Raw genomic sequence first — 19,415 nt, forward strand, 5'->3', positions numbered from 1 at the left:
TCTGTTTTATAACTTATTAGTAATTGAATCATTAAGTGTATATTTACAGTATTGATGTACAGTTAAATTTACCTTTATAAAGCTTTGTCAAAAAATAATTATAACTTATTGCAGGATTTTACAAAGAATTCATCACAAGTTGAATCAGATGATTCTTCAGACTTACCATTCTGCTTGACTCAGAATACAATACCACTGTCCCAAGATGGATCAACAATTTACATAGAAGGTTTGGTTTTGGCACTTTTTGTAAACATAGTAAAAAAGATGCTTGATGAATATACATATACAGTGAATTTCTATTTTGAAGCCTATATCCTCAAGTTACATTTTTCACATATTGTAAGATGGAGTCTAGGGCTTCCCAGGTGGCTCAGTGGGTAAAGAATCTTCCTGCAGTTCAGGAGTCACAGGAGACACGGGTTCAGTACCTGGGTCAGGAAGATGCCCTGGAGGAGGAAATGGCAACCCACTCCAGTATTCTTGCCTGGAGAATCCATTGGACAGAGGAGCCTGGCCGGCTGCAGTCCATACGGTCACAAAGAGTCTGATGTGACTGAGCACATATGCATGCAAAAGGGACACTAATTGTTCCTAAATGCCTTTCTTGAGTGATTTTCTATAAAATCATATTTAATGATAGAATATTTTCTTTCTTTTTATTAAGTCGGCTAACATATATTCTTTGAGCACTTTGTCACTTGGAGCCAGCCATGCACTGAAAAATCTTAGTATAATTTCTGTGAGTCAGGGAAGTCACTGATACCCTAATACTATAATTTTTTTAAAAAAGTGTTAATTACTTGGAAGACCATTAGTGTGAGAAAAAGCACATGGTTATAGTTGATTTCAATTAAAGAAGAATTACAGTTCTTCGATAATATACGATAACAAAGTTCTTCATTAACCTGAAATGAAATAGTGTGCCACAAAGGAGTTTTATCTAGTTGAAAAATTCCCTGTTATCAAAGCAGTTATTGTTTCTATGTTAGCAAATTAGATGTATATCACTAAATGGAGAAAGGTACACAGAAGTTTTTGTGACTGTTTAAATTGTTTACAAACAAATTAGTATGTATTTACCAAATCAACATAGAAAGAATTTATAGTAATATGTGTGCCAAAAATATTTTCCCTTGACAATACTCGGTTTGATATTCACTTATGTAGGCATCACTTATCTAGTTAGTAAAATAGTCAAGAACCAAAATAAATAAGGAGATGAAATAGATGTCTAAATTTTGATTTTATGAAGCACCATAGTCTTTAATCATAGAAAAAAAAAATGAATTTTTAAAGCTTCTACTCTCTCTCTCTCTCTAAGTTATCATACTGCAAGAGTGGAACTTTACCCTGATGGTAAATGGGTTATAGTTGATTAGAAAGATAGAGGCTTGAGCCTCTGTATTTTTGTAGATTTTATTAAGTCACCTAACCAATGTCTTCACACCTCAATTCTCTCATATTATTAAAATAGATATTTTTATTTTCTCACATAATGCACTCATTCTCCAGACCTAAAATCAACCATTTAGCTATATAATTTTGATTCTTGTTCTACTTACCTCGGGGCTTTTTTGAGGCTCAGATGAGATAAGTGAAAAGTGAGAAATGCATTAAAGCTTTAAAAGACAATAAACATTGTTAGAATTGATCTCAGTGGGACAGCAGTGAGTGGTGACATGAAGTGAGATTGGAATTCCCTGCCCAGTAATTGAACCTGGGTATCCTGGATTGAAAGCCAGGAATCCTAGCCACCAGACCAGCAAGGGCTAGAGGCTAGAAGCTATTTTTCCCTGGATCTTTGTCCCCCAATGAAAAATGCATTTATCACAGAGGCAAAAATATGCAAGTACGAAGTTTATTATTAGAGACGGCATAGCAACAAGTCTGAGAGCACATAGAAAGCAAGGCAGAGATGCACACCCAGAGAGAAAGAGTGTGAGCATGTCCCTGTAGGGAGGAGGCGCGCAGTGAAGAGGAGGTTAAATCATTTATATAGGTTAGTTCTTCTGGGTCTTTGTTTACCTTTAGCCAATTATCTGGTTTCTTTTTCCACACCTGACCTACCCTAGGGCCCTCCTCAACATACATTAACAACTTTTTCCCAAGATGATTCTGGCCTAGAGGCCCTTAGCGTCACATACCGTGGGGTAGTGCCCTCTCCTTTTTGACCCCCACGGAGCCTTTCTGTACATGTGAGATGTCTCCCTTGCCTGGAGGGTGGGAAATATATGACATCCTGATCTTTTAACGGGGTTTAGTTCCACTCTGTCCCTGCCATAAAAATGCCCAGTGTCTGGTTATTTACCCTCTTGCTGTTGCTGGTTTTTGTATCATGGTTTAGATTTCAAAGTATAGATAGGAGTCCGGTTATAAATATGTGGTCCCGGAGCCCGTTTGTCTCTTGCTTCAGGAAATGTAAACAAGGGCTAGTAATGAATGTCCAGCCTGGAGTGCATCATCTTCTCACCCCAGGAAGTGTGAACAGGGGGCCAGTTACAAATGCCTAGCCTGGAGCCCATCTGTCTCCTGCCTTGGAATGATAATTATGATAATATGTACTATGTGTTCAGAATCATGCTTAATGGACCCCTGTCTAGGATGACCATAGGTTCTTGGAGAGGGCTGGATTTGAACTTGATTTCAAAGAAGGAGAATAGTATTTTTATTGGTTCTGTTGAAGATAGTGAACAGCACAAGCCAAAGCCAACAGAGATAAGTAAGTTGAATCAGAATTGAAAACTTGAGCTCAGAGGGATCTTATTTAACTTGGCAATTTATGCATGCTGTAAATATTATGTATAAAACAGCCTGTTGGATAACTGGTTACCTGGTCCAAATAGCAGCGCTCATTGGTTGTTCAGTTAACCTGAGCATCTGAGAAGAATGCTAGTGTGATTACACAGAAACCAGTTCTAAGTACCTGCAATGAAACTGTCAGTAATCATGTGTTTGAAGATGGGAAAGAATCATTTCTGTGTTATCTCAAAGAATGAAACGCAGCTTTGACAGAGGAACCCACTAATGCAATATTCTTTTCCTGGCATATTATCTATTCTGTTTCTCCTATTGGTATAGAGTTGGAAGCATTAAGTTACATGCAGGTTTAGAATCTTTATCACAAAGTATGTGTGTGTATGCTCAGTCATGTCTGACTCTTTGTGACCCCATGGACTGTAGCCCGCCCAGCTCCTCTGTCCATGGAATTTTCCAGGCAAGAATACTGGAGTGAATTGCCACTTCCTACCCCAAGAGATCTTCCCCACCCAAGGATCGAACCTGTGTCTCCTGCATTGGCAGGCGAATTCTTTACTACTGCTCCACCTGGGAAGCCCAATTACCTGTTATTTTCAAAAGGGACTTTTTCTGGATCTGGTTACAGCCTAAATAGCCCCACTTTTGCAAATACCCTCAATCGCATAATTCTTTAACCTTTAAGGTTATGGTTTTCAAACTCAAAGCTATTCTTAGCAATGAAATCTCTATTCAAACAAAAAATTTACGTAAAAATTTAATTTAAAAAAATACGAGGACAGTGTCTCCATCTGTGCCCACTGTATTCCCTAAAATGGAACCATTAGGCTCGGAAACATAGTTTGAAAGCCATCATACTAACTCCAAACCTTTTTATATGAATAAGTGAGGTATTGACATTCAAGATATTCAAGATTAGTTGGTTCTACTTTGCCCGTAGGAATTATATAGATAGTGTAAACTACCCATCAGGTTGTTACGTGGGAAAAGAATCAACTCAGTTTTCCATTAGATACCTTGGGGCTTTTTCTAAGTATCTTAAGGAATTTCTCTGTGTTTTTAGATTAGAACATAAGTTTCTTTATTTGAAAGCATTTTTAGAATTATTTTGCATAAAAAGTTTATCTCACGAATTGTTCAAACTGTAGTCCATAATGACTGTTGTGCAGTTTCTACCTATTGATCATATAAATTTTGATCATTCTTTATTTTCAGTTGTATGATATCATAGTTCAATTATATTACCTTTATCTCCAAAGTATTCTTACTTAATTTTAAGTTTAAGGCCATTTTAGTAGCATTTGTAAGCAGTATTCTGTACTAAAACAATTTCAAATATCTTTCCCACTATTTTAATCATTGTAGGTATAGATGAAACTCTGCCTAAAATAAAACATTCTGATATTTATAAAATAAACAGTGTTAATCCAAAAAAACCAAAGACCAGCGAAAGTATATCTGGAATAAATCCTTGTGCTTCATTGTCTTTAATTAACCCTCCTTCAGTGGCATCTTCCTATGTCATGCTGTCAAAAGGTAAATATGAATCTGGAGCATTAAAAAAGAAGCTGTATTATTTATACATAAATTTCAGAAATTGTGATGAATTTTAAAACTGCTGTTACTGGTTGGATTTAAGTTAAAAAAGAAGAATTTGAGTCATAAAACTCCTTTATTTTAGGTACATATACCTCATCAACTCCCAATAAAACTGGAACATTTTTTGTAAGAGCTTGTCCGAAGTGCAATGTTCAGTTAAATCTTTTGGATCCTTTGAAATATCACATGAAGGTAAAACTTTTTTAAAATTTGATTTTTAAAAATATTCACAAATCTCTGAAAATATTAGTATTAAAATATTAAGAATTGATGTATAGTAAATGCTAATTTGTCCAGATATTTAGATAAGAAATCTACTCACTGGTATTTTCATATAACTTAAGTAAAAATTGATATTCATAATGATACCTTTAAAAGAGATTTAAAAATCCTTCCAAATAATTAAATTTTAAAAATTAAGTTTATATACACTACATATTATAGTTTAATTTTTAATGAAATATTATATTAATCAGAATATTTTATTGATTAGATCATGCCATTCTTCAAACTTCCTATAAAGCAGGTCTTTTTATTGATGCTTAATCTTTCATGTAATTTAATTCCTTTTTTTTACATTATTTTTTGTCCACGGTGTTACATGTATGTCACATTACTCAATGAAAATCTTAGCCTTGCATTTTAACTTTGAGCACTCAGACGTAAACTCTTTATGGTGGAGCATTTCATATGAAATGATAGCTTTAACTCACAGATTACAGTTTGTGTAGTGTTATAAATTAATTCTAGCTTTATATTGAGGTGTAAGAAGCTCTTGAAATTAAGTTTTAGGTAATTTTCAAAGTGCTAATGAAAATATTTTCAAAATATTTTAGTAGATACTGCACTGTTCTATGTGTCTGTGAAAAGATAGTCTGTATTCTTTTTGTATGCCCAGTATAAATGGCAGGAAGCAGGGAAGGAAGCAAAAAAAATGGCAGTGTAGAAAATAATGCAGGAAAGACAATTGAGAAGAAAGCAAGGCAAAGGAAGCTATGTAGGGAAAGTTGTTGCTCACTGTTTCAAAGATTGGCATTTTTTTTTTTTGTTCAAATTCAACATTTTACCAAAAAATGTAGAAAGAAAAGAGACATCCTAGAATTCCAAATACAGTCTCTTTATTCTTGGGCAGAACTGTATTTGGTCTCTATCACTGTTCCTAACTCCCTGAGTATGACTTCTGTTAACTGGACTTTGGCCTTTGGTTTTAAAAGTAAGAGGTAACTTCTACAATGCTTTCAGGTTTTCTATTTATGTAATATTGTGTGGAGACCCTTGGTGTTTTTATGTTTTGTATAATAAATGGAGAGAGAAAAGAATGAGTTTGTTATCTTTATTTAATTTGGGACTAATATGGTCACATGATTAAAAAAGCATAAGAGGGAATACAGTGAAAAACATCATCCCCACTCCTGTTTGCCTAGTTCCCAGTACAACTCACAAAGGAAATATTATTAACTTGTTTTGTATCTTTTTTGATTTTTCTTTCTGCATATACAGGCACATGGGAATGTTCTTATTTTTCATTTGTTGTTATGCAGCAATCATAGCATGTTATATATACTTCTGCACCTAGGGAAAGTGGCAAACATTCTCTAGCTTGTAGCTTTTATTTATTGTTTGTTTGTTTGTGATTAAAACAATGGGAGACTATATTTCCACATGATTGAGCCTGTATCTCACTTTTAAAAGAAATGTAAATGAGGCTTTTTTTCTCTTTCAGATTTGCTGTCCAGACATGGTAGATACATTTTTGGAAATGATTAAAGTAGAGCTTTCAAGCACTGAAAATAAAAATACGACTGATGCAGAGAAAGGAAAATTGATTATGTTAGTTAGTGACTTTTACTATGGAAGACATGAAGGAACTTTGTATGATGACGAGAAGACTTACACAACCTTTAAATGCTTCAGTTGTTTGAAAGTTCTTAAAAATAATATTAGGTATGTAAATATTTATTTCTATTTCGATTTGAAAATTGAGTGCTACAGATGTAAATGTTGTATTTCCTTTTCTGGGCCATCTTATATAAGCAATTTTTACTAAGAATAAAATCAGATTTTCATGTTGAAAAGCTCATCCTTTCTTACGTGTTTAGGAGTTTGACACTTAGATCCATCTAGTTGTATTTCTTTCAGATAGCTTAAGAAAGGACAAAATTTATTTTAAGCTGGGGGAATTCTCTCTCTTTATCATTGAACTAGGAATTTCCATGAGATATTTTTATTTTTTAACTGCTTCTGGTCTTACTTTTCCTATCACAGGAAGAACCACTTGATCCAATTTGACCTCTCCATGTCTGTCTTATTTAATATTCTAATTTTACAATTCATATTTATAATTTTTAGTATATTTGCCTTGAGAAAAAGTGATTTTTTAATCTTCTTTAAAAAAGTACTAGTTCTAAGCAGCATGTCTGCTTTGATTTTATAATTTAACACATTTTCAAAGTAGAGATTTAACTCTCAATAGAATTCTGAAGTTATACATGTATGCTTTAAATTTTAGAAACTTGTACAATTTTTGAGTTATATGGCATATTACATATCTGTTATCCTAAGTGAGACAGTAACACTCTATCAATACTAATATTGATTAGTATTTTTTAATTGGCTATATAGCCTGACATTTTTCCAATGTTTTATTATAAAAAAATTCAAATGGCAAAATTGAAAACATTTTAGTGAACATACCTGTATATTTACCACCTCAATTCTACCATTAACATTTTACTATTCGTACATTGCTACATATCTATTTATCCATAGACCCATCTGATTTTTTACACTTTTCAGAGTGAATTGCAGACATCAGTGCACTTCCATTAGGTGAGATGCATACATGTATATATATGTCTGTACCTTTATTGTGACACACAAGCATTTAAACTTTTAAAAATATTTACCCTTGAAAACCATCATTTATAACTAGCATCCCTAACTATTCTATAGGTAGATAATTTCTAACCCCAGCATTTATTTTATTTTCTGGTGAATTCTTGGGTCCAAAATGAAGTACTTATAAAAACACTGGAATACACTGTAATAGAAGCCTAAAACAATTGTAAATACTACATTTATGATAGCACTTCATAGTTTTGAGAGACCTTTGACATATATTATTCATATGAGTTTTCACACTTCCTTACCTCCTTTTATCAAGCCCTACCAGCCATCAGTTGTTAAGGGTCCCAGTAGCTTAATAGAAGAGAAGTTGTGGTTTGAGATATAACACTGAAACAATGTTATGATAGAACTTTGTGACCTGCTTCCATATTATCACTCTTACAGTAAAATACATTAGAAAATAATGTTAGTAGATTTGGCAAAATGCATAGAAAAGTGGTTCACTAGTTAAGCTCCTTGTTATGTGTGTGTGTATGTGTATGCTCAGTCATGTCTGGCTCTTTGCAGCCCCATGGACTGTAGCCTGCCAGTCTCCTCTGTCCATGGGATTTCCCAGGCAAGAATACTGGAGTGGATTGCCATTTCCTTCTGCAGGGGATCTTCCCAACCCAGGGACTGAACCTGTGTCTCTTGCACCTCCTGCTCTGGCAGGTGGATTCTTTACCACTAGCGCCACCTGCAAAGCTGAAATATTATGCATCTGATATTAGAAGTTCTTCCATCATTAGCTTTTAGGCTTTTCTTTAATGAGATTAGCCCATTTAATATTAACATGAAGTTTTCTTTGTTTTTTTGTTTTCATTTCAAAAGACTGACTACAGATTTCTAGATTATCAGAATATCTAGAAATTTTTAACTAAGCATATTTTGTAAAACCTAGGAATGTTGTGGCATTTTGGACATACTTTTAGTAAATGAAACCGAACCAGTAAACGTTGGATAACCAAAGATGCTATATGTATTAAATAACATTTTACCTTAATGATAAAAACTAAGACGGCAAATTGATGGTTTTAAAGGATGGTAGATGCTAATAGCTCAAGATTTCTCCTCTCAGCCCTGTCAAAAAACTGTAGGATATTTTTTCCTACAATGAGTATCACCAAAATCAGTTAGAGCTATTTTATTCTGAGAATAGACTCCCGAGGGGTTTTCTTTTTTTCCTATCTCCATCTGCTGGTTTAAGAAGTGTGAGCTGCTGATGAGGGCAGGGTAATAACTAAGGGGTAGCTAGTTGGTTAACATTTTTTTCCCACTGGGTGTGCCATGAGACATGCAAGAGCTTAGTTCCCTGATCAAGTATTGAACCTGTGCCCCCTGCAGTGAAAGTGCAGAGTCCTAATCACTGGACCATCAGAGACTTCCCAACATTATTTATACAAATAAATTTTACTGAAGTTATGAGCTGAAAAGTTAATGGCTAATAACCTTTAAATGTAAATTCTTAGGCAAGACTAGGATTTTTAAAAAGATTTAAATAGAGATGATGTTAAAATGAAAGGAGGAAAGAACGATACTTCAAAGCAAAGCATGAGCAACTCTAAACAGAAGTGATGTTTTGTAGATGTGAAGAGATAAATGTTAAAACCTCCATAATGATTATTGTCTAGGTTACAGACATTATTACTTCATTTCATGATTATTTCCTTTGGGGACTCGGTGACCAGCTGTTAATATTTGACCCAGACTAAAGATTGTAATTTTGATTAAATAACTTTACTTTGAAATTCAATAAAACATTTCAGTAAGCCCTTTGAAATAGATAAGCCTGTTTATATTGTACTCTGTGCCATTGTAGGTCATAGTTACTTCTCATAAGAAACCTTTTAGGGAATCTGACAGAGCAGAATGTAGAACTGAAAAATGGACAGTAGGTGCTACAGAGGGAACAGTCTGCAAGTTAGAAAGAACCATTTGTGCTAACAGTGAGCATGTCATTAAATAAAAAGTTTCTTGTAATTTTAGATGTTAAAATTGTTGTTACATGCATTTAGAAACCAAGACACAAATAAAAATACTAATAATTTGTCTTCTAAGCAGCTGAAAGCTATTGTATATTGCCGAGGCCATCAAGAGATTTCTCTCATGATTCTGTAGCTGCTTTTGGTGGTAAAGTTTCCTTCCTTGAAGTATTTATTTTAAAATGTAGATAGTATTTCATGTACAGAAAAGAAGCCTGTTTTTCTTTACAAAAAATGTTTTAATCTGAAATAACAGTGAAGAAGCTAATTAGTGGTGTTAACTATATTGATGGATTATTTTAAAACAAAAGATGCAAACTGTTTACTGATGCACTTAACAAAAGTGATTATTTGAAGTGCACACTTTTCAAGAGGACTCCAAGTGAGTCCATAGAGCCCTCTGACATCTTCCAAAGGAAGATCTTATTACAAGGCTGGAAGGATAATCACGGTGCCACCTGAGAGCTCTGTCCCTCCCCAACTTACGGTGTGGCCCACCAGAAATAAGTGCAAGTTATTACTAGCTCATGGTGAACATGAGTGTGTCCCTGCAGTTTACCGGTGGAAACAACAGGATGGTTGTGAAAGCACTGGTGTCAGGCTCCGAAGCAAACCCACCATGGCCAAGCCGACGGGACTGCAGTCCAGGAAGCCTCTCACAAATCAGTGGAATGTAAATGTGGGAGATCAAAAACCAAGGTCCCTTACAAATTAACAGAGATCAGAGTCAGATGTTATAAAGTGTAGAAAATATCCAGCAGCTCTAGAGGAAACAAATTGCCGGAGTTCCAGCTTCAAGGAAGAGCTAAATCATATGTTATCTCTCTTGATTGAACTACTAACGCATTATATCAAAAAACAAGTTAAGAAAATGTTACATTGTAAAGCTTTTGGGATTATAAGTTGTAAAAGAGCAAATAATTTGAATTGCAAGTGTGAAAAAAAAATCGAGAGAATTGATGGCTTTGGAGGTGTTATTTTGAGTAATGCACCTGCATTTTTAACATGTAAGTTCAGATATTTATTTGTGAGATTTGTCTTTGGTTATACATTTGAATATTTGCACCTGTTGACTATCATGTGTAGATTTATGAACCACATGAAGCATCATTTGGAACTTGAGAAGCAGAACAGTGAGAGTTGGGAAAACCACACCACCTGCCAGCACTGCTACCGTCAGTACCCGACACCATTCCAACTGCAGTGTCACATTGAGAGTACACATACTCCCGTTGAGTTTTCTAGTAAGTCACAGTTTTATTAAACTCCTGAACATGAATGATTTTGATTAGCTAACCTATCAGGCATCCTTAAGAATTCTGATGGAAAAATAAGAATAAGAAATAGATTTTGTAATTTGGGGGAAGCTTGAAAGCATATTTTAACTTGTATAAACTTTTCACTACAATTACTTACTAAAGTTGAAGTCCTTGTAAATTGAAATATCCTTGGTGTAACTCATGCATTGTACATAGGCAGCAAATTAGAAAACTCAGATCCCTTAGTTTGCAAATATGAAATAGGTGGTTTTCATTTGTATTCTAATAAGAAAAGTAACTGCCTATTGCGTATTCTAATAAGAAAAGTAACTGCCTATTGCGATAGTTAAAATCACAGAGTCTGGAGTTAGACAGCTTGAATTCAAATCTCAGCTCTGCCTCTTAAAACAGCTGTGAGATGACAGGCAAGTTACTTAATCTTTCTGGGCCTCAGGTCCCTTATCTGAAAAAAGGGGATAAGGTTAACAGTACTGCTCTCAGTGATGGTATGAGAATAAAGCAAACTAATAATAAGTCCTTAGAACAGCATCACAAAGTTAACAACTATAGAATTGTTGGAACTACCATCAACACTATTATTATTATTTGTTGTTGCTGTTGCTATGGATGTACAGATTGAATCTTTGATTTATATACATCCTTAAAAATGTGTAATCTGTGTTTTTCCACTTTTCAGCTATTTGTAAAATCTGTGAATTATCATTTGAAACGGAACATATTCTTCTGCAACATATGAAGGACACTCACAAACCTGGTGAAATGCCATATATTTGCCAGGTACACAGACATTTTATTGTGTATCTAGGTATTTGTTTAATTTTCATGAAATAGTACTGTTCTTTTGATTTTTTAAACCATTTAAATAAAAATAAGTTACCAAAATGAAGAACCTCTTTAGTATTTGAAACTCTTGGTTTAACCCATGTATGTGTGGTGGTGGGTTGGATTTGGTCTGTGGGCCATAGTTTGCTGACCCCTGTACTAGACAGACAAAAAGCCCTGCTGGAGAAAGACAAACATGCAGGCTTTCTTACCCTGTAAGGAAGACTATAGACATACTAGAGAAATAGGAATTACTGTTAATTTTGAGAACTCAAGTAAAGGCTTTTAGGCCGGTATTTTTCCAAAATTTGAAGTGGTTCCCAATAAGATAGCAAGATAAAGATAAATTGCCTGTGTTATAACCTGTCTGCTATTTAAAATCCAAAGAAGAGAATGCTCCATTTCATGTAACAGGAAAAACTTTATAGATCAAGGGGTGTCAGAGCTTGAAAATTCAAGTCAAGCTCGGGATAGTAGATTTGAAAAGAAGAAGGGAAGCTGTGGATGTTTAGAAATATATCCCTAAACTTTGCAAGACAACTTTTCTGTTTCAGAGATCATCTGTATTACTTGTAGTATCAGGATCCATGGTTGTATAGGCAGCAGAGCTGAATTTGTAGTACATAATATTACTCTATAAACAAATGAGTTATTGTTCCTACTTTTATATAATTGCATATCGTTTATAATTTTTCAAGTTAAATTAACTCTTCTTTATATTTCTAGGTTTGCCAGTATAGATCATCATCATTTTCTGAAGTAGAAACTCATTTTAGATTGTCCCATGAAAATACTAAGAACTTGCTGTGTCCATTTTGCCTCAAAGTCAGTAGAATGGCAACTCCCTACATGAATCATTACATGAAGCATCAGGTAAGATGCAGCAGTTCTTATTTGTTCATTTTGCCTTAGTGAAAAGGTTATATATCTAAAACTTAGAACGTTGGTTAGATTCGTTCTAGAAGGAAAGCAAGTGAAAGTGAAGTGAAAGTGTTAGTTGCTCAGGTGTCCAACTCTTTGCGACCCCATGGACTATAGAGGCTGCCAGGCTCCTCTGTCCATGGGATTCTCCAGGCAAGAATACTGGAGTGGGTAGCCATTCCCTTCACCAGGGAATCTTCCCGACCCAGGGATCAAACTCAGGTCTCCTGAATTGCAGGAAGATTCTTTACCATCTGAGCCACCAAGGAAACAGAAGGAAAGCAAAGTTGTTCCAAATAACACAATTAATTTACAATTATGCTGAAATACTTGTGAAGCTTCCACTTCTTTTCCTTGTATGCTTCCTGGTGGTGATGAGGCTCACTAATAGTGAAATTTCTAAAAGGTAAGTAGAAATAAGCATCCTAAAGTGAAGGGGAAGAGAAAAGATGAGTGGAATATTTATGTTGGATATTTCAAGGGTTTAAGAGTGGTGAGAATAGGAATGATTTTAAAAGTAGTTAATCAAGATCACAGGTGTCCCTGGTTGCTCAGATGGTAAAGACACCACCTGCAATGCGGGAGACCTGGGTTTGATCCCTGGGTTGGGAAGATCAGAGGGCATGGCAGCCCACTCCAGTATTCTTGCCTGGAGAATCCCATGGACAGAGGAGCCTGGCGGGCTATAGTCCATGGGGTTGCAAAGAGTCGGACATGACTGGGCGACTAAGCACAGCACAATCAAGATCAAGGAAAAGGATAAGTTTTTAACTGAGGAAGATAAGATTGAGGATTCACAATCTTTTGTTTTCCTCTTTTCAAACTTTATTTCCACTTTCTAACCCATTTTTTATTATGAGAAGACATGTGGTTGTCATCAGTGATCCAGGATGGTCTCTTGTAGCAGCCAGTGACAAAGGAAACAGCAGTGACACATTTGTAGATGTGAACTATGACAAAGAACTGTGTTTAGGTTGTAACTTGTTTCTTGGATGACTTTGGACAGTTCTGTTTTGTAATTTCTGGGATATTGGTACTAGTGCTTGCTCCTTTCCCTTAAATTTTCATTTTATGCTTGTTGGTTCTTTTCCTGATGCAATTAGACCATCCTTTATGTGGGCTGAAAACTTGGATAAAACAGTGAGCCTATTCTTAAGTGTTTGAAAGAGCAGTCACACATTTGACGAAATCAGAAGTCAGTGAATTTACTGAATCTGATTATGTAATCAAGTTTTGTCTTCTCACTGATCAGCTCATCACATTTTCTTATTATCAAATGCATTATCATGGCCATTTTATTCAGCACTTGTGCTAATGTTGCTTTCAGTTCCAGTCATTAGATGATCATGAAATCAACTTATAGGTGTTAATTGAGAAAAAAATCATAAAAGTAGAGTATCCAAATACATTCAGGATCACCTTTGTTGTGTCAACATGCTTGGTGTGTTTTTTTGTTTGTTTTTTGTTTTTCTCCTGGTATGTCACCTCACTGTTACAAACCTATAGCAAAATCTTTCTATTCGAGTTTCTCCAGCAGTGTTTCATCAGATATCAAATAGATGGTCTACTCTAAAGTTGTTCCTGGAAAAAGAAATTCAGTAAATGGCTGAACTTACAAAATAGCTTTTTATTTTTAATAGAATTTTTCAGAGCTTTTCATGTGCTAAACAATACTTAAAAGATCATAAATTTCCAAGCAAAGAATATGGTATATATTGTTTCCAAAACTTATTTAACCATTAAATCCTTTATTTGCACAATACATTTTAACATCTCTTGAGGAATAGAGCTTGTGAAACACTGATCTTGGTGCTCTGTATTTTATCTTTTGACCTTTGATTTTTAAAGAAAAACTCAACGAACATAAGTTTGAGCATATTCTGGGAGATAGTGAAGGACACAAAAGCCTGGGGTGCTGCAGTCCATGGGGTCTCAAGGAGTCAGAAACAACTTAGAGACTCAACAACAAGGAGATATAAAGCAGTAGCTTTATTTTATTGTGAAACTTTTAACATAACTTTTTCTTGTGCTTTACTAAGCTCCAGAGTGAGGTGTGGATGTGGAAAGAGTAATAGATGCTTAGAAAGGTAAAGAGATGGATGGGCCTGCTATGTGGACTGTGTCTCCCAAGTGGTTTAACCTAATCTGTAATCAGTCTTCATACTGTGAGTTGTGTCTTAACTTGCCACATATATAGGAAAGTGTTAACCCAGCAAGTCTGAGTTGCTCAAATCATCCACATTTTCAGAAGGGCCTACTTGTATAACCGGCCCTTGGCTAACTCCTGGAAACTGAGCCTTTGTTATTAACTGATAAGTGTTTTACATGCCTGAAACCTTGATCCATGTCGTACCAGCTTTTCTAGATCATTTGTGCGAGAATATAATTGTGATGAACTCCTGCTTTTCTTCTGGGAGTCTGAAGATTTGGTGACTGAAGCTCATAAAAAACCTGGGCTTTTAGACTCAAAATATCTTCCTTAGAAAACAAAACAAAACCCAAAAAACTTCTCACTTGTTGTTACAGTTGGTTGCTGGGGGATTGATGAGTGTGTCCTGTGCAACTCCATTGGGAGAGGGCACTTGGAAACTGGTATCAGTATCCACCAGATTCACCTCATGCACTTTTTTCCTGTATTAATCCTGTTCTATATCCTGTCACTGTAATAAATCATAGCTGTGAGTGTAAACTTTTAAGCCCTATAAGTCCTTCTACTGAGTCATCAAACCAGGGAGTACTGACACACCATGGGTGCCCATTTGTTTTGTAAGTTTGGCTTACCTACCAGGTAGGCAGTCAGCAGTCAGTAGAGGAAAGAATCTATTTAATAAGAAGGATCATCAGATATCCTTCAAAGTATTTGCAGTTTCTATAATTGTTCATAAAAGACTTGAAAATTATAGCTGAGCAAGTTTATAAGCTTGTAATTAAGATGCTATTAGGGCAGTTTTAGGAGAAGGCAATGGCACCCACTCCAGTACTCTTGCCTGGAAAATCCCATGGACGGAGGAGCCTGGTAGGCTGTAGTCCATGGGGTCGCTAAGAGTCAGACATGACTGAGCGACTTCACTTTCACTTTTCCTGTTCATGCACTGGAGAGGGAAATGGCAACCCACTCCAGTATTCTTGCCTGGAGAATCCCAGGGATGGTGGAGCCTGGTGGGTTGCCGTCTATGGGGTCACACAGAGTCGGACACGACTGAAGCGACTTAGCAGCAGTAGCAGGGCAATTTTAGGCAATAATTTTTGAATTCTTTACATAAATGTGGGTCATTCTGTTCTTTTTGAAGACTTTGGTTGTAACCTTTCCCTTAAAAGAATATGTTATTATCTATTGAGTGATTTTAGAGCTAGCAATAGTTCATACAACTTTTAAGAAATAATGAAGGATTTCACTTGTGTTAAATAGCCTCATTAGATCTTCATAGTAATAACAAGCAGTTAACATATACTTATCATTTGCTGTGTGACAGTCACTAGTGCTTTTACTGGGATTATCTTGTTTAATCCTCACAACCACTTTATGAAGCAGGTATGTGATCATTTCCATTTCACATATAAGGAAACAAAGCTTTATAGAGAGTAAGTTAATTTGCCCAGTGTCACATTCTCTAATAATTGGAAAAGCCAAAAATTGACCTATGGCCCAAACTTTTACTGCAGAGTCATTCTTTACTGGCATTAGATCTAAAGGCACGTATTACAGATAGTCAGAATTAGCCTTGAAGACCCTCAGATCACCCAGACAATATAATATCTTTGTGAAAAAGTCCAATACAGTTTTTTCTCTATCCTTGGGATAGGTCACCATTTTTTGGTTGAACATCATATTATTTTAAAAATGTACTGTATTATTCTTAGCACATCACAAGCATACATGTAGTAAGAGATATGAAAGACTTGAGTCCAACTAAGGGAATCGTCGATTAATGTCCTCATCTCAGGGCTCTGGGGAAATGCTCAATGAATGGAATGACAGATATTTTGAACTAGTTTAATTGTGCTTGCTTCTTGTATGTACTGTCATTCTCTTGCTGCTTGCCTCACTGTTTATTAACAGATATTTATTTAGTGCCTAATATATGCCAGGGACTGTTTTACAGAAGTGAGCAAAACAGTTTGTACCTTCTGAAATTTGCATTATGCGGGGGAAAGAGAGAGAGACAGAATGAGAATGCGTATTTTGTCTGAATGTATCTGTATTCAAGCACGTGATAAGTACCATAGGAAGGAAATACAGGAGGCGAGGGAATGCCAGGGCTTAAGAGGTGAAAGAGCAGTTTCTGGTTCTTTTTTTTTAATATATATACGGGGTGGTCAAAGAAGTCTCTCCAGAGGAAATAAGGGAGTAAGCCATGTGGCCATCTGGAAGTGAATGTTGCAGGCAGAGGAAACAGTTGGCAGTGAGGTGAGCATATATCTAGATGTTCAAGGAGCAGCAAGGAGGCCAGTGTGTCTGGCACATGGTAAACTAGTGAGAGGAAGAGTAGTAGGAAATGAGGTTGTAGCGAGAGAATGTGGGGAAGATATTGTAGGTCCTTGGAAGCCACAGTCAGGATTTGGGAGTGTTACGGGAAGCCGTTGGAGTGTATAACCATGTGAGAGAACATTCTGGCAGCCATGGAGAGAAGAAATTGTTGGGAGAAAAGAGTAGAAACCAGGAGAAGGTAGGAGACTATCATGAGAGTCCAGGTGAGTGACTTGGACTGATCTGGTGGCAGTGGTAGGAGGTGATGAAAAGTGGAAAGATTATGGTTTTATCAATGGGGTGGGTGTGGGGCATGAGAGAAAGAGTTGAGTGACCAATTTCTTTCATCCTGAGCAGCTGCAAGAGTGACGTTCCCATATATTGAGATATTGGAGAGACTAGGGAAGGAACAGATTTTTTGCAGGGTGGATGGGGGGAAATCTGGAGTTTAATTTTGTCCATGTGAATGAAATGCGTGCTAGATATCAAATAGTGATGTTGAGTAGGCAGTTGGATGAATGCTACTTGAAATCATGAAATTAGATAAGATATAAGTACCAGCAGAGAAGAGATTTCCAGCAGCTATATCTGAGCAATTTTCTGTCATGTCTTGGCATCCGCTTCTTGACTGAGTTTTTTTTCCCTCTTTCCCCTCTCTTGAGCACTTACAGGTGAATTTGTTTATGTTGGCTGTACCTATGATACGATCCAATTAACCGTACTTCTAAATAAGATGAAACCAAAATAGTAATACAAATGCATTATAGTTATATAGTGCTTTGAACTTAGTAAAGAATTTGTACTTCTCCAATGTCTGTTATGCACCAGTAACGTCTAGATATTTTCATATACGTGATCTCATTGGATTTTCCTAAATGGTTACTTGTGTTTTAAGTGGAAATGATGAGCCTGTGGAAACACACTTCTAGAGAAAACATTCTTTTGTATTTGTGTGTTGTTCCAAATTTACAAATAAATATAAAATGCATCTTTTAATGGACGAGTGCATGTACATAAAAATTGCAGTTGCTGATATGTAGTAGAAAAACCACTAAATCGCTATGAGGAAGTGCCTTACATCTCTCTTGGGTCCTGTTTCCTATTGGTAAAATAATAAAAGGACCAGCTTTGAGAAGGAACATGGTCAAGGAGTTCTCAAATAGTAGATTCAGATCAGTTGTTCTGATTTATGCTTCTATAGCCATGCTGTCCAATATCATGGTCACTAACTACGTGCGTCTATTTAAATTTAAATTAGTTTAAACTTAAAATTTAATAAAATTTAAAACTCCATTCTCTGTTGCACTTGCCACATTTCAAGTGCTCAATAACCACATGTGGCAGTGGATACCACTTCAGACAGTGCAGCTATAAAACATCATCACTGTTTAAAGTTCTGTTGGACAAACATTGCTTTATACAACCATTTCTATAACGTAACTCTTTGGGGAGTTATCTGGTTAAATTTGCTTAATTTTAGAAAGTTCAATTTATTTTACCAACTTGCGAAACAAATGGAAATAACAAATTATTGATCTTTCCAAAAATAAAATGTAATATAGTTCATTTTCACAGTATCATATGTTTGAATAGTTTATATATATATGTGAAACATTTATGTTTAAATAAACTCCTACTACAAATAGCATAGGACTTGTCCCATTGTAATCTAATTGATATAATTATCATATTGATTACCTGTATGATAACAAATACTTTGAAACCCAAATACTAATGCAAGAAGTACTTTTTAAAAATGAAATGTTTTGGTATTATTTATGATACGATGTGGTAAAATTATGGCTTTTAAATTCTTAAGCTCCTAGAATTAAGAGCAATTTCTGATCCTGGGATTTGTGGTGGTAGAAATTATTCTTTCTAATATTATTTCTAATACTTTCTATAAACAGAAGAAAGGAATTCATCGTTGTACACAGTGCAGACTACAGTTTTTGACCTACAAGGAGAAACTGGATCATAAGACTGAACATCGGACATTTGTAAAGCCTAAAGAGCTAGAAGGATTGCCTCCTGGTACAAAAGTGAGTTGTGTTTTTTCTCCTCTGGTATTTTTCCTTTTTTATAATTTTTATTTTTGGCTTATTTATTTTTAATTGAAGGATAATTGCTTTACAATATTGTGTTGGTTTCTGCCATACATCAACATGAATCAGCCACAGATGCTGTTCTCTCCATTTGTCCCACCCTCTCCTTTCTCCCGTGTCCACAAGTCTGTTCTCTATGTCTGCATCCCCCAAAAAAGTGAATTTTAAATAGGTTGTATTCTAACATTATATGACAATAGAAATAAACCCTTTATAATATTAAAAATTGATTTCTGGTTGTCATCAATTTTTTTTTTTTAGGTTTTAACATTCTTATGCTTAGAAAGAAAATTTTCTACCCATTGTTTTTTGAGTTGATTGAAATGTGCTATATTGGAGCATATTCCTTTGTAGTGAGTGCAACTAGATTAACTGTAGACTGAGTCAACTGTGTTGTTTCAATATTCTATAGTCTGTTTTTGAGCTTTTCCAGTTGGCAGCTTATATGTCTGCTTCAGCTGGTGAGGAATCATGTTTAATTTATCTTTGTGTCTCCAACATCTGTTATAATGCCTTGGTTTGTTGAAGTTAGTATTACTGAAACTACTCTTAGAGAAGCAAGTTCTCTTCATTAACATTGCTGTGTTAAGTGAGC

General features: G+C 35.4%; 1 protein-coding gene across 11 annotated transcripts in view; it reads left to right on the forward strand.

Moving 5' to 3' along the window:
• ZNF280C (zinc finger protein 280C) overlaps positions 1–19,415 on the forward strand; it is a 58,151-nt gene that overhangs the window by 23,988 nt on the left and 14,748 nt on the right. For 7 of the 11 annotated variants that reach the window (XM_081566602.1, XM_081566603.1, XM_081566608.1 and 4 more), the window contains 8 exons: positions 115–229; positions 4,123–4,293; positions 4,439–4,548; positions 6,080–6,300; positions 10,311–10,468; positions 11,181–11,281; positions 12,053–12,199; positions 18,626–18,757. In XM_081566602.1, coding sequence (XP_081422728.1) covers positions 115–229; positions 4,123–4,293; positions 4,439–4,548; positions 6,080–6,300; positions 10,311–10,468; positions 11,181–11,281; positions 12,053–12,199; positions 18,626–18,757 — 1,155 coding nt within the window. The remainder of the gene's footprint in view (positions 1–114; positions 230–4,122; positions 4,294–4,438; positions 4,549–6,079; positions 6,301–10,310; positions 10,469–11,180; positions 11,282–12,052; positions 12,200–18,625; positions 18,758–19,415) is intronic. The other 4 variants (XM_081566611.1, XM_081566610.1, XM_081566612.1 and 1 more) reach the window with 1 other exon arrangement.

The sequence above is a fragment of the Giraffa tippelskirchi genome, chromosome X, assembly GCF_054371585.1.
Source record: "Giraffa tippelskirchi isolate mGirTip1 chromosome X, T2T-mGirTip1v1.2.pri, whole genome shotgun sequence".
NCBI classification, from domain to species: domain Eukaryota; kingdom Metazoa; phylum Chordata; class Mammalia; order Artiodactyla; family Giraffidae; genus Giraffa; species Giraffa tippelskirchi.